Consider the following 15,446-nt stretch of genomic DNA (forward strand, 5'->3'; position numbering starts at 1 on the left):
GTGATCATACCTGGAGACCAGGTGGTTGTCTGAGAGCCAGGAAGAGCGCCCTCACCATGAACTGAACCTGCCAGCACCCTGACCTTGGATCTCCAGCCTCCAGACTGTGAGACATAAACTTCTATTTAAAGCCACCCCGCTTGTGGTATTTTGTTATAGCAGCTGAGCTGACTAAGGCAGGAATATAAAAATGTGGTACAGATATACAACGGAGTATGACTCAGCCATAAAAAAGAGTGAAATCATTTCGTTTGCAGCAACATGGATGGACCTAGAGATGACCATACTAAGTGAAGTCAGACAGACAAAGACAAATACCATGTGATATCAACCATATGTGGAATCTAAAAAAAAGGATACAAATGAGCTTATTTACGAAACAGAAATAGACTCACAGACATAGAAAACAAGCTTATGGTTACCAAAGGGGAAGGGGGGGAGGAATAAATTAGGAGTTTGGGATTAACATATACACACTACTATATACAAAATAAACAACATGGACCTACTGTATAGCACAGGGAACTCTACTAAGTGTTTTGTAATAACCTATAAAGGAAAAAAAATCTGAAAAAAAATAGATATATATGTATAACTGAATCATTTTGCTGTATACCTGAAACTAACACATCATAAATCAACTATATTCAATTTAAAAAAAAAAAAAAAAAAGCATGAATGTACCTTTAAGGCCTTTCTAACCGTATGTTACTGCAAGAGTGGGAAATATCCAAATTAATTCCAAACTACTCACTCTCCTGGCCGAAGAGGTGGAGGAGATGATCTGCGCTGGTGCTGGCGTCCGCTCTGCGGCACTACTCTTGCTTTCAGAGCTGGAACGGCTGACGATGGCTCCCAGCTTTTTATCTGTTATTTAAGACAGGAGAAGCAACAAGTACAAGTATGAAAACCTTATCTGTGTGTATGTGTCCTTTTCAGCTAACAGAAAGGGTTTACCCATTATCAAAACAGATCACTAGGGCCATGTAATGCTTGGATTCAAACTACTATGAAACCTCTGGCAACCACTGTCTCTTATAAGAAAACAGACTCAAGTGGAATTCCTGTCTTGACAGGCGCCAATTCTAATCCCCACACGTATAGCTGACAACCTTCTCCACACTATATGTCACATATAAAATTCATCAGTAAGTACATAGTAAGAATCTACTCTGTTTGGGGGGCTGGGCAGGAAAAGCCAGAGAAGGTATAAGATAGACCTTGCTTTCTGGGTAGTTACAAAAAGAAGAGATGTAAGATGCAAAATAATCATGGTAACAACACAAGGTCAAAGACGTCCGGTGCTGAACTGGTTGGTGTAAATCAGCAAGTGCTCCGGGGGTTCAGAGAAGAGGCAGGTCCTCCGAGGGACGGAACGTAGGGAAGACGCTGTGGAGGAAGCTGGAGGGCGCACAGCAGCAGGAGGAAGGGCGGGAGGGACGGTGAAGGGCCGGGAAGTCACAACACCCACGTCCGCTGGTCAGGAAAGAGGCAGCCACCAAGTAACAAGGGCTCTTGGGGTCACAACAGGAAATAAAGCCAGAGGGTCGTGTAGGACACGGTGGTGACATGAGCGGGAGGGGTCCCTCACGGGGCGTGGACAGAAGCCCCGTCTGCCTGCGTCCAGTGGCTGCTGGGCCTCTGGTCCCTGGACTCCAGAAATACAGCCCCAGGGTAACCCACTCATGAACTACGGGACAGTTTTAAGCCACGTCCTAGATGTGGGACACTGGGCAAATTACTTAGCATATTTGAACTGCTATTTTCTCACCGATAAATCAGGGACTCAAATTCTTGTCTTGTGAGTCGTCGTACAGATTAGAGATAAAATGTCTTTAAATTGCATAACTCAATATTAAGTCCCTAGCAAACAGTTTATTGTTATTAACGTCACTGTCTTTGTAGCTACTGTGAATACTCAAGGCAGTCTTTGAATACAATCGGAACATCTCTACCCCCAGGAAATGGAGCTCACTGCCAAACCTCACTGACACCGTCACAGGCTGACTCCTGGTGAGTCTACACCCTGTGTGGTACCCCTCATACCGACTCCGGGCTTGGCCCTGTGACTTTCTGTGGCCCCTGGGACATCGGCAAACGGGACACAAGCAGAGGCCTGGAGGGTGCGTGTGCGCGGAGCTCGCCCTCTCTGATGAAGGCTGGAATTCAGCTGCCGCGTGGAGCAGGGGCTGCCTGCCCGATGACAAGAGACACACGGCCCACCTGCCCCAGACGTCCCGGCAGGCCGCCAGGAAGGGAGAAGGCCACCCCTCAGCCGCGCACCAACCCACCACACTCGTAAGCATGCCGGCGCCGCCACACGGACAACAGAGAAGCCGCCCCGGCAGAGCCCTTCCCAAACTACCAACCTGTGACACCGGGCGTGTCCAAAGAGTTGCGCTACCTGCCACTAAGTTTTGGGATGGCTCGTTATGCAGCAGTAGATAAGTAATACGACAAATAAGTAAAAGAAAGGGAAAAACAGAAATCCAAATCGAACCGCTTACATTTACCTCAAAATATAACTAACATTCCTTACAACTACGTTTGTATGTAACACACACGGAAACCGTCATTTTATGAGGCTGTACCTGTGGAGGTTTAAAAAGAGGAGAAACGCACTCAACAAGGGCCTGCTCCGTGTGCGCACGGTGCCAGGCGGCACCTGGAGGTTCAGGCACCGCCCGCCCCCCACGCCCCGCGGGGTGTGCTGAGCGCTGGCCCTGCACAAGGCCCGGCGTTGGGCACCAGGAGGGACACGAAGGTCAGCAGGACACACGGTGTGTCCCAGTGCTCCCGCAGCTCGCTGCTGGGGGGAGGGCAGAGCAGGCGAGAGGAGAACCGAGGTAACGCTGACGCTAAGTAGGCCAAGCAACACAAAGGCTCCGACCACAGCTACAGGAGTCAGAAGAGGGGACAAAACCTTGTAGCTGTGACTACAGGGCTTCACAAAGGACGCTGCTTTGAGCCGGGCTCTGAGCCAGGAGTAAAATGTCCACAGACAGAAGTGCGCGGGGAAGCTCCCTACCCTCGCCGGCTTCTGAGACTGACCCGCTGGAGCCTCGGGCTCCTCCTCACTCCTGCCCGGCCTTCCTGACGCAGAAACACACATCCTCTGGGGCCACCCCTCCTCCACCAACTCCATCTCACCTCCCAGACCCACTATGTAGCTCTTTTCTGACAACCCCTCCCCTGGGGAAATCTGGCCCTTGCCCCCAGAGTGAGCTTTCTGCCCCTGCTACCCCGAGGAGCCCAGATCAAAGTCGGGGGCTCAGGCACTCCACCCACAGCTGTGAGACCCAAGTCACCTCACCTGCGGGGTCACTTTCCCGTTCTAAAAAGTGGAGGCGATAATACATCACCTCAGAGTGTGGGTGTAAGGATTAAATAAAAAAGTGTTAAGTGTCTCGCAAATTAAAAAGCCATATATCGGGACTACCCTGGTGGCACAGTGGATGAGACTCTGCACTCCCAATGCAGGGGGTCCAGGTTCAATCCCCAGTCAGGGAACTAGATCCCGCATGCTGCAACTAAGAGTTCACATGCCACAACTAAGGAGCCCATGTGCTGCAACTAAGACACGGCGCAACCAAATAAATAAATAAATAAATAAATAAATAGGCACGACACAAATGTGAAGTGTTACTATGTTCTGTGAGAACTGTACCATGTGTAGATGTATTTTTGACTTATTCGTGGGCGGAGGTGAGCTCTGTGCCCTTCTATTCCGCCTCCTTGATCCCCACCCTAAAGTGTCACGATAAACCCCCAAACTCAATGCAGTCTTTTGCACCAGTGAACACCATTGGCTGCATTTACCTCTCTCACGTGACATGGGCTTTACTCATGTACACCCCGTCCTAGCCCCCTACGTCCCCGAGACACATTCAACAAAACATTCAGTGGATGTGGCTGCCTGTCACGTGCCAGGTGCGGTGCTGAGACCTGGGAGTGACACACTTGGAATTCCCAGCCCAAGGACGCTGCAACCGAGAGGAATGAGCAGTGCTGGGGGCCACACAGGGGGTGAGAGCACAGGCAGGGGTCCCTCCTCTGCAGGTTCCTGTACAGGAAAAACCTAAAGAAGGACTCTTCAATCTGGCAGACCCTACAGCTTCTGCGAGAAATCATGCAATAAACATCTGATGGCCAGGAACAAATTCCACAGCACGAATAACTGTTCAGGGGTAGAACACTCAGGCTTGTCTGGGAACTCCAGCGATCCAGCTTGGATAGCACGCATCCGCCCTTACAGACGACACTGGAAAGGTCAGCTGCGGCTAGACTATGAGAGGTCTTGAAGGCCGGGCCCCAGGGCCTGGGACTTACTCTGCAGGCAGAGTCAGGAAGGTTTCTGAACAGGAGTGCAGCATCATCAAGGGGTGCGGGGTGTTTCACCCCAACAGCAACGTGGAGCTGGGCTGCAGGGAACAAGAGACCTGAGGCCTGTGGACACGTCGTGGGTAATTTCAGTAGCCCAGGCAGTGCCCTCCCATTCCGCCAACACCTTGGCAGCTAACACAGTGATCCGGCACGGAGCACGTCTAGATGCTCATTCCAGACAATACTGGAAGCCTAAGACATGTAAGCACTCAGTAAACAATACAAATATTAAAAAGATGAACACGCACAGATTTTGACAGATACTACACTGGCATTTCCAGAGCAAGCAGTGCCTGCTGAAGAACAGCAATTCAAGACTCAGTGAACAAAAGGTCGTCTCCTACACTACAGACCTAGCTGGGGCCCGTCTATTCTACAGAAGCAAGGGTCTCTAACTTCCTCTGAGAGACGGAGACGTGGACAAAGGCAGTGCTCTCCTGCAACTGAGAGCAACCACGTCGGTAAAGGCAGACCCACTTTACAGGAGCCGGGGCCCAGGAAACAGAAAGGGCGGAGCATCTTCGTGACGGGCAGCTGGCAAGGGCAGAGCTCAGAGGGAAACACAGCCTTTACTACTGATGCAACCTGAATGTGGACTCTTCCCTCTAACTTGGTCCTCTCGCTGAAAACACTGCATCTCCTCGTGGACACCAGTCTGGAGAAATAACATGCCGGTGACTGCAGGACATGGGCACGGTGAAATCTTAGTTTATCACGAGCTCCCAATTATCCACGAGAACTACTCTGTGGCAGGTGAACCTCTACTCAGCAAAACCCCCACGTCTCTTTTCTAAGTGTTTGCCTTACCGTGTATCAAAACCGCAGGCTCATGTACAGCCTGGCGCTCCAACCACGCTCAGCGCCCAACCCTCACCGCTGGGGCTCCTGTCTCGCCATATAACGAACATCAGAAGCTCCACTTGATGTATATCATCAATAAGAGTCATAGAGGTAAATATGATTGTGTTCCTTCTTCAATCCCCAAATCAGGAATTGAAGGAGCTTCACATAATGGGAAGGAAAAAGAAAAAGACTCGGAGGTTCTGTTTAGGGAATCGGTTCCACCTGAGGGCCCTGGCATCACCTGCCTTGTGACAAGCAGTGACCCCCCGTGCTCTGGGGACAGGGGGTCTCGGCATCACCCGCCTCCTTCTCGGTTTCTGACTCAGAAGCCTCATCTTCACCTTCGTCCTCATCTGAGCTGGAGCTGCTGGATTCTTTGTTTTCATCCTCCATTTCTTGCGGCTTTGGTGTCTCCTCCTCATAGAGCATCTTCTCTTTGCTAAGTTAAAGATGACAATTTGAGCGTAATTCAGAAAGGACACACCATTTCCTACGCTCCCTGGGGATCCGGTATGAGAAGGACAAGTCTGTGAAGCTCTGTGTGGAAGCAGTAACAGAAATATATTCAAATCCTCCTTTACATCCGTATTCTTCTGAATCCTGGGTTTCCTGCTGACTAAGGGTTAGTATTTGATTTGAGAGTGTGACGGAAGAAGATCCAGCCTGTTTAACACACAGGAACAAGGAGGGCTATGCATCTTCATGATGAGTGAGCAGGTAAATATTTTTTTTAAATCATTTAACTAATGTTTACCGAGTGCTTCTCACACACCAGGACCATGCTAGGCAACAGTATGGTATAAACAAAACAGACACGGCCCCTGAGCTCAGACCTTCTAGTTAGGGAAGCAGTTGGGACTAAGAACCCTTAAGCTGGGAAAAAAGCAACGCACACAGTCTCCGTTAATTCACAAATTTAAAACAGGCCCACCCACTCTCAGTGTCCCCCCCCCACAAGTCAATGCCACTCACCTCCTTGCCCCTCAAATATTCCCACGTGTTTCAAGATCATTTGGCTACAAACACGGGGTCTCCTCACTGTATAAATTCTCAAGCTAAACGTGTCACACTCAGCAGGGCTCATCACATTCCTCAAACCCAAATATCTTACTTCTTAAAGAGTCTACCGTGCAACTTGCTGTTCAGGTCTGACTCAATGAGCTTATTCCGTGTCTCTTTTTCACTTCGAAGCTGGAAATCGAGAAAACAGAAAAAAGGGAAGACATTGACTATTGGTAAAAAAAAAATCAGAAGCCATGAGAAAAACTAAAATGGCCCTGTTACTGGACCAACACCAAAGGGGAGGAGAGGACTGGGGAGAAGGGAAACACGTCAGCTGTGTGCCGCGTCTCCTTGGAAGATAATGACAGAGAAAGATCCTCATTCAACGAGAAGAGGAAATCCACGGCGTTAGAGCTTCAATGAAAACTGCCCCATCAAATATCCAAACACAACCGTCCCAAAAAACCTAGGTGTAAAGGATCAAACGCCAGAAGTACCTCTGAAAGAACTCTTTATGAGCCACATACTGAATTAAGTTGGCAACGGTTCTAAAGAAGCAGCAGGTGCCAAATGGGAAATAAGCCCTTGGAAAAAACTGTCTGGTACTTAGACACATGCTCTAGACAAAATGTACCCAAATCCCTGGACCCCAAAGTTATGCAGGGGGCAAAGGCAGGCACCATTCCCAGTAGCAGAGGAATGTTATTTAGCGAGGATATTACTCATGTTCAAAGACTGAACCATGCTGGGTAAAGGATACACGAGAACTCTCTACTATTTCCACAGCACCTTCGTAAGCTTAAAAATTATGTCAGAATAAAAAATTTAAAAAACAACCAACACCTAACCATGCGAATTACAATCTTATATTAGGAAGGCTGCTGCTCAGAAATAGGTCCCCGCTGCTCATCAGAGGAGCCAACTGAACCGCAAGCTGCGTCTGTGCTCTGGGTCTGCAGCTTCCCCAGCCAGCCCTGAAGAAATGAGCATCTCCGCTTCCCAGTCCGGACGGTGCTGAGCACAGGGGAGGGCAGGACAGCTGCTCATCAGAGGAGCCAACTGAACCGCAAGCTGCGTCTGTGCTCTGGGTCTGCAGCTTTCCCAGCCAGCCCTGAAGAAATGAGCATCTCCGCTTCCCAGTCCGGACGGTGCTGAGCACAGGGGAGGGCAGGACAGCTGATCTGTCCCGTCACTGAACCGCACGGGCCTTTCATTCAGAACTGCTCTTAGCTGCTCACATTCTCCTGAACTTGAGCTCATGCGCCCTGAGACACAGCCCGTGCAAAGGAAAACGCAAGGAAAGCCAGTGATTTTTTTCTGTCCTACTCTGCTTAAAGGGGAGAGTCTCAAGCCCCTGATGTGATTGACTTTATCCTCCTCACCTAATTACTCCTCCCTCTTTCAGGTAGAGTGTGACTCACTCCCTGTTCACCCGAGTACTGGCAGGGTTTTCCACCCTGCAGTCTGGACGTGGGTACCATGCTTACAGGGTCCTCCTGCGCTGCACAAAGCAGAAGGGCACAGACAACCAAACCATCAAAGATCTAGAAGAAGAGGGAGAAGAGGACTGAATTTTGGATACCTGATGAATGGAATAAATATGAATCACTGACCAAGCACCGTCCAATGCCAAATGTTTTAGTTTTTGTGGGTCTGTTTGCTTTTTAAGAGATATATCCCCCCCTGTAATCAATTTTCTTTCAACAAAGAAGTCCTTTCGGTCAATCAGGAAAAGTTATGAGGTGTCCTCTACCCCTATTTGCACTCTACCCCTATCTGACCTGAACGCACCGCGCTCATTTTCTAGAGCTCAGGGGTAACTAAAGTCAACGCTGTCATCGTGTTTGCCTCTCAGCTGCCTGAAGGCTCTAAGATAATGAGGAGGTAACAAGCGGACTTTAGCAACAACAGTTCCTGGGATATCTGCTTCTAACAGACTGTGGATATTCCTGGGGGACCACTGCCATGGCTGGAATGCAGGGACGTCCAGCCCCACTCTCGGCGGGCAAACTGCAGCCGGTGTGGCCTGTGCTGTGGCCTGGCCCCCGACTCACCACGCTCTGCTTCTTCTGCAGCATCTCCAGGTGCTCCACGAGGCCCTCGTCAGCCACATCAAGCGGTGTCTGGCCCTGGCAGAGAAAAGGGGTGCCACGACCAATCGGAAGCAGGCACAGCGATCACGGGACTTTATCAGAGAACTAGTGGGTGTCCGCTGTATACCTCTGACTCCGGTGACAGCCGCTTCACTGACTAGCCTACTCGACACCGTGGTAATACCTTCAGCTATCACAGAGGAAACACAGCAAGGAGCAGCAAACCCTAAAATACAGGGCTTTCTATTTTGTAAAGCTGTATGGAGGAAATCACCACATTATTTCTAATGTTTATTGCCTCTTGGCAAATGATCAATTGAAATCTCTACTTGTACCTATTCTAAAATGCTCTTAATTGCTATGATAAATTCAACAAAGGGCTCTTAGAAGCCTCCGAAGGAGGTCCAGGGCACGGGTGCGCTAAAGACTAAGTCACAGGAATCATCTCCCTTTAAGTGAGAGAAGGCTCATCTCTTAGGAAGCAGCACAGTTAAGGACCCTAACCCATAATGCGAGAATGAACCCTGGGTCAGGAGAGATGGGAGGTAGATAAGAACATCTACTAAGCAAAAAGCCATGTCTCTGGATTCCTAGAACATCAGTAGATGTAGGGATAGAAGTCGCAGGACTTCTATACTGCTTGAAGTGAGGCTGAATAAGACTACTTTCAGCCAAACTGCAGGATCTCATCGTTATAACGTTTTTTTAACAACTGGGTGTGACTGGGGCTCAGCTATTAAGTCTCTGAATTAAAAGTAAAACCAAAGTATTTCACAGTGCACCACGGAGAGTGGCCCTGGGCTTCCCCACTGCTCATTTCTGCTAAGGGGAAAAACATCTTTTTTTTTCCTGTGTGTTTGCTCTAGGGGCTTCAGCATAAACAGAATCAGCAGACCGGCTCAGCAGAGCTTTATTTTACAAAGGCAACGTGTCTGCGTGGATAACGGGGCAGGAAGCCGAACTGCAGCTACCAGGGATGCCCAAGCCTGGTCACTTAGCAGGGACTTGAAGCCTTTGGTTCCCGAGCCCCGTCAGCGGGTGGCGCTCACTAACCAGTTTGCTCCTGACGTCCATGTCACAGAGGGCTTCTGCCAGGATGGAGCACGCCTCCTTCACGCCCCAGTGTGCGGCGGCATGGAGCGGGGTCCAGCCGTCGCGGTCCTGGACATTGAGCTCATAGCCAGCCTGAGTCAAAAGTCTGAGGAGAAACCCCAAACCAGCCATTACGTGCTCGGTGGCAGAGCTCCGTGCCACACCAGCGGCCACGCAGCTGGCGTTTCAGGCCCTGCCCTGCGCCGCCACCCGGCCTCTACGGCACAGCTCGGCGCCAGCTACTGCCCGAGAGCTGCCACGGGTAAGTTTCAACCACCCTCGCCCAGAGGCCGCGGCGCTCCCTGGCACACCCATGTCGCACCACGCAGGCGCCTGAGGCCAGCCAGTGCCAAGCTCAGCTCCGTCGGGGGTGCTGTCAGCTTTCCAGCGCAGGAAGGGGCTGTTGGGCACCTGATTCTCTCACTCCCTCACTAGCTCTCCGGCTGGTCTTCCCCGGACACCACGCTCGCACCTCCAACTCCACGGGAGTACGTGCAGGGGCCCCTCGCTAACGCTAAGGCTACAGCCCAGCTGTGTGCGTGGAGGACAGAGTGACTCTTGAGGCCCTGGCGGCACCGGGCGGACGCAGGCGGCCTACATCGTGGGCCTCCAGACGTCGTCCAAGAAACGAGCACGTGAACATGCTGCCAGGCAGAAAGGCGCACCGACACTCACCACACAGACTAGGAAGCTCGCGCTGGGTGGGACACGAGGCAGTGAGAGCATCTGGCAACAAGGACACATGCGGTGCCCCCGGCAGCCCAGGTACTGGGCAAGCCCAGGAGCAGAGCCACACAAAGCGGGGAAGGATGGAAAGGGAAAGGGGAACAGGCAGAGAAGAGTCCGGATTCCTTGTGTACGTGTGACCGTCCTACTCCAGCTGGATGCGCACACTCAAGACCTATGTCATTAACCTAACGAGTCAAAGAGGACCAAAAGGATCGCGAGTCTGCTCTGTCCTGCGTGTCACCAGAAGAGGAGGTGCCAGGGGTGCTAATGGTGAACCGTGGAGCCGGAGGCCGTCACGCAAGGTCCCCTTCAGGCCAGTCCAGCTCAACTCTGCCTCACATCAGACCCGTCAGGAGAAGCTAGAGGGCGGTGCGGCCGGGGGAGGGAGGTGGAGAGTACCGGCAAACACAGAGGGAGAGACTGCGTGGCCCAGGAGGGAAGCAGCAAAGAAACGCAGCACAGCTGAAGACCTAATCCATCCCGCGTCCAAACCAACTCCTCTTCTCCCGGTCTGTGCAGCCCAGACCACGTGCATGGACGTTACCTGAGGACCTCAGAGTAGCCCTTGGCGGCGGCCACGTGCAGGGCGGTGGCCCCTGAGCGCGCCTGCCTCACGTCCTGTATTTTCCCGCTGTTGAGCCACTGGCGGGCGTCCTGCAGCATCTGCTCTTCCTCTGCCTTCCTCGACTGCTCGAGATCGACCCCTGCAGAAACCAGACCCAGACAGCCAGCATCACCAAAGGTCCCTTAGATTCAAAACACATCCTAAATACAACCACTGATGGCAGTTTAGTCATCAAGTGGGGTAGTCTGCAGATTTATCTTCATTTAGAAGAGCCATGACATTTACAGACTCATCAGTAGTTTTATCAGGGTTAAATCACCAGGTTAAACAGTACTTGATGGCAGATCCATTAAGGGACCACACTTAACAGTGTTTTCAATTTTAAGAACATAAAAACCAAAGGGGATATTATTTTATATTATAGTATTTGTACAAAGTACACATTTCAAAGTCCTTTTACACGTTATACCATTTTAGTTTCCCCACAATCCTCTGAGGTAAATATAACAGATACTGCTATCCCCACTTAACAGATGAGGAAATAAACATACAGAGGTCAGGTGCCTCACTCAAGGTCACAGAACGCATCAGAGCTGTCCCCGTCCGCCTCTTTCCCACTCACTACACCTTAGGACTGGTATCAAAACTCTTAGTTTCAGGTATAATATACTTTAAAAAATTAACTGCCTCTGAAGTTCATTTCCCTGTGTAGGGAAAGACACTGACTGAAGCTATAAGCCCTAGAGCCGAGGAGGAGGTGATGCACGTGAAACTTCCAAGGGAATGTGGATTTTGTTTCCCTTTAAGACATTACGGACGAAATCCCAGCGTGCCCCCCTTTAGCCACCAACTCTCCAACCTCTGTGTCTGTGAAAAGGAGCTGGGGTGGGGTATTCCCCGGTGCATAAAATAATGACCTGTTCCTAGGACAAACACACCCGCCCAAGGAGTCTCACACTCACTGGCAGGCTTTACCTGCGCATGGTCTGCTCCCCTCCCTCTCAATTCTTGAACGGGACCCTGGGAACTACCTGAGGATTATCTGTCTGATTTGAGGAGAAGGATGGGGGGAAGAGGGAACGGATTTATTTTACTTCTTCTTCTTCTTTTTTTTTTTTTTTTTTTTGCGGTACGCGGGGCTCTCACTGTTGCGGCCTCCCCCGCGGCATGTGGGATCCTCCCGGACCGGGACACGAACCCGCGTCCCCTGCATCGGCAGGCGGACTCTCAACCACTGCGCCACCAGGGAAGCCCCTCTTCTTCTTCTTTTTTTTTTTTTTACGGCTTTATTGAGATTTAATTGACATATAACTTTGTATAAGTTAAAGGTGTACAACACCTATATAGTGCATGATTACCACAGCAGTTATTAAATACCTCCATCACCTCACATAATTACCATTTCTTTTTTTGTGTGGTGAGAACATTTAAGATCTCTTAGCAACTTCCCAGTATATAATACAGTACTGTTAACTATGGTCACCTGCTGCACATTAGCTCCCCAGAACTTGTTCATCTTATAACTGGAAGTTTGTGCCCTCTGACCCGCATCTCCCCCACTCACCAGCCCTTGCAAACCATCATTCTGCTCTCTGTTTCTGTGAGTTCTGCATTTTTAGATTCCACATACCAGCAATATCATACAGTATCTGTCTTTCTCTGTCTGACTTATTTCACTTAGCATGATGCCCTCAAGGTCCATGCATGTTATCGTATATAGCAGGACTTCCTTCTTTCTCAAGGCTGAATACTATTCTATTAGCTACAGTATAAACAGATATATATATACAGGTACCGCGTCTTCTTCATCCATTCATGCATACACTGACACTCAGGTTGTTTCCTATCTTGGCTACTGTGAATCATGCTGCATTGAACACAGGCGTGCAGATATCTCTTTGAAATTCTGATTTCATTTCATTTGGATATACACTCAGAAGTGGAATTGCTGGATCATATGGTAGTTCTATTTTTAATTTTTTAAGGACCCTCCATACAGTTTTCCACAGTGGCTGCACCAATTTACATTCCCACCAGCAGTGTGGGAGGGCTCCCTTTTCTCCACACCCTCACCAACACTTGTTTTTTTTTGTTGTTGTTGTTTTTGTTTTCTTGCAGTACGCGGGCCTCTCACTGCTGTGGCCTCTCCCGTTGTGGAGCACAGGCTCTGGACGCGCAGGCTCAGCGGCCATGGCTCACGGGCCCAGCCGCTCCGCGGCACGTGGGATCTTCCGGGACCGGGGCACGAACCCGCGTCCCCTGCATCGGCAGGCGGACTCTCAACCACTGCGCCACCAGGGAAGCCCAACACTTGTTATTTCTTGTCTTTTTGATAACAGCCATTCTAACAGGTGTGAGGTGATAGCTCATTAGGGTTTTGAGTTGGACTTCTCTGACGATTAGTGATGTTGAGCTCTTTTCATGTGCCTGTTGGCCATTAAATGTATGTCTTCTTTGGAAAAATTTCTATTCAGCTCTTCTGCTTTTTTAATTGGATTGTTTGGTTTTTTGCTATTGAGTTGTATGAGTTCCCTATATATTTTGGATATTGACCTCTTATCAGGTATGTGACTTGCAAATATTTTCTCCTATTCCGTAGGTTGCCTTTTCATTGTGTTGATTGTTTCTTTTGCTGTGCAGAAGTTTTTTAGTTTGATGTAGAGCCACTTATTTATTTTTGCTTTTGTTCCTTGTGCTTTTGGTGTAACATCCAAAAAAATCACTGTCAAGACCAACGTCAAGAAGGTTTTCTCATAGGAGTTTCATAGTTTCAGGACTTACTTGACTCCATTTTGAGTTAATTTTTGTGAGCATGAAAATAAGGGTCCAACGTCATTCTTCTGCATGTGATTATCCAGTTTTTCCCAACACCATTTATTGAAGAGACTATCTTTTTCCCATTGAGTCTTCCTGGCTCTCTTGTTCAAATATTAGTTGACCGTATATGTGAGGGTTTGTTTCTGGGCTCTGCAGTCTGTTCCATTGGTCTATGTGTCTACTTTTCTGCCAGTACCATACTGTTTTGATTACTATAGTTTGTAATCAGGAAATGTGATGCCTCCAGCTTTGCCTTCTTTCTTTGGCTATTCAGGGTCTTCTGTGGTACCAAGTTTTAGGACTGTTTTTTCTATTTTTGCGAAAAATGCCATCGGAATTTTGATAGAAATTGCAGTGAATCTATATATGGCTTTGGGTTGTATGAATGTTTTAACCATATTAATTCTTCCAATCCATGAACATAGGATATCTTTCCATTTATTTGTGTCTTCTTCAGCTTCTTTCATCAGAGTCTTACAGTTTTCAGCGTACAGATCTTTCACCTCCTTACATTTACTCCTAAGTATTTTATTGTTTTTGATGCCATTGTAAATGGGAATGTATTTTTTACTTCTTTTTCAGATAGGCTGTCATTATCGTATAGAAACGCAACTGATTTCTGTATACTGATTTTGTATTCTACAACTTTACCAAATTTGTTGATTAATTCTAACGGTGTTTTGTTTGAGTCTTTAGGAGTTTCTATACATGAGATCATATCATCTGTAAACAAAGACAATTTTACTCCTTCCTTTCTGATTTGGATGCCTTTTATTTCTTTTTCTTGCCTGGATAGGACTTCCAGTACTATGTCGAATAGGAGTGGTGAGAGTGGGCACCCTTGTCCTATTCCTGATCTTAGAGGAAAAGCTTTCAACCTTTCACCACTGAGTATAATGTTAACTGTGGGCTTGTCGTATATGGCCTTTATTATGTTGAGGGACACTCCTCCTACAATCAGTTTGTTGAGAATTTTTATCATGAAACGATGTTGTATTTTGTCAAATGCTTTTCCTGTATCTGTTGAGATGATCATATAATTTTTATCTTTCATTCTACTAATTGGTATATCACTTTTATTGATTTGCATATGTTGAGCCATCCTTGCATCCCAGGGATAAATCCCATTTGATCATGGTGTGTGATCCTTTTATTGTGCTGCTAAATTCAGGTTGTTAATATTGTGTTGAGAATCTTTGCATCTATATTCATTGGGAATATTGGCCTAGAGTCTTCTTTTCTTGTAGTGTACCTATCTGGCTTTGTTATCAGGGTAATGCTGGTCTTGTAAAAAGAGTTTGAAAGTGTTCCTTCCATTTCAATTTTTGGGGAAGAGTTTGAGAAGGACTGGTATTAATTCTTCTATAAATGTTTGGTAGTATTCACCAGGGAAACCATCTGGTCCTGGGTTTTTCTTGTTGTTTGATTACTGATTCAATCTCCTTATTTGTTATTGATCCATTCAGATTTTCTATTTCTTCCTGATTCAGTCTGGGTAAGTTGCATATTTCTGAGGATCTACCTGTTTCTTCTAGGTTATCCAATTTGTTTGCACACAGTTGTTCACAGTAATCTCTTATGATTCTGTGTATTTCTATGGTATCTGTTTGTAATGTCTTCTTCATTTCTCATTTTATTTATTTGAGTCTTCTGTCTTTTTCTTAGTCTAGCTAAAGGCTTGTCAATTTGTTTGTTTCTTCAAAAAACATAAAAGCTCTTAGTTTCATTCATATTTTCTATTGTTTTTCTGGTCTCTTATTTCAATTATTTCTGCTCTGATCTTTGCTATTTTCTTCCTTCTGTGAACTCTGGGCTTAGTTTGTCCTTCCTTTTCTAGTTCCTAGAGGTGTAAAGTTAGGTTATTTGAGATCTTTCTTTTTTCCTAAGGCATGCATTTATCGCTATAAACTTCCCTCTTAGAA

General features: G+C 47.9%; 1 protein-coding gene across 11 annotated transcripts in view; it reads right to left on the reverse strand.

The window, feature by feature from the left end:
- PPP1R12B (protein phosphatase 1 regulatory subunit 12B) overlaps positions 1 to 15,446 on the reverse strand; it is a 221,015-nt gene that overhangs the window by 130,416 nt on the left and 75,153 nt on the right. For 5 of the 11 annotated variants that reach the window (XM_028488226.2, XM_028488215.1, XM_028488220.2 and 2 more), the window contains 6 exons: positions 10,687 to 10,846; positions 9,375 to 9,519; positions 8,283 to 8,357; positions 6,338 to 6,417; positions 5,472 to 5,665; positions 755 to 867 (listed from right to left, as the gene is read on the reverse strand). In XM_028488226.2, the coding sequence (XP_028344027.1) occupies positions 755 to 867; positions 5,472 to 5,665; positions 6,338 to 6,417; positions 8,283 to 8,357; positions 9,375 to 9,519; positions 10,687 to 10,846 (767 nt within the window). Of the gene's footprint in view, positions 1 to 754; positions 868 to 4,329; positions 4,422 to 5,471; positions 5,666 to 6,337; positions 6,418 to 8,282; positions 8,358 to 9,374; positions 9,520 to 10,686; positions 10,847 to 15,446 lie in introns of all 11 variants that reach the window. The other 6 variants (XM_028488214.1, XM_028488218.2, XM_028488212.2 and 3 more) reach the window with 3 other exon arrangements.

This window comes from Physeter macrocephalus, chromosome 4 (assembly GCF_002837175.3).
Source record: "Physeter macrocephalus isolate SW-GA chromosome 4, ASM283717v5, whole genome shotgun sequence".
Lineage (NCBI taxonomy): Eukaryota > Metazoa > Chordata > Mammalia > Artiodactyla > Physeteridae > Physeter > Physeter macrocephalus.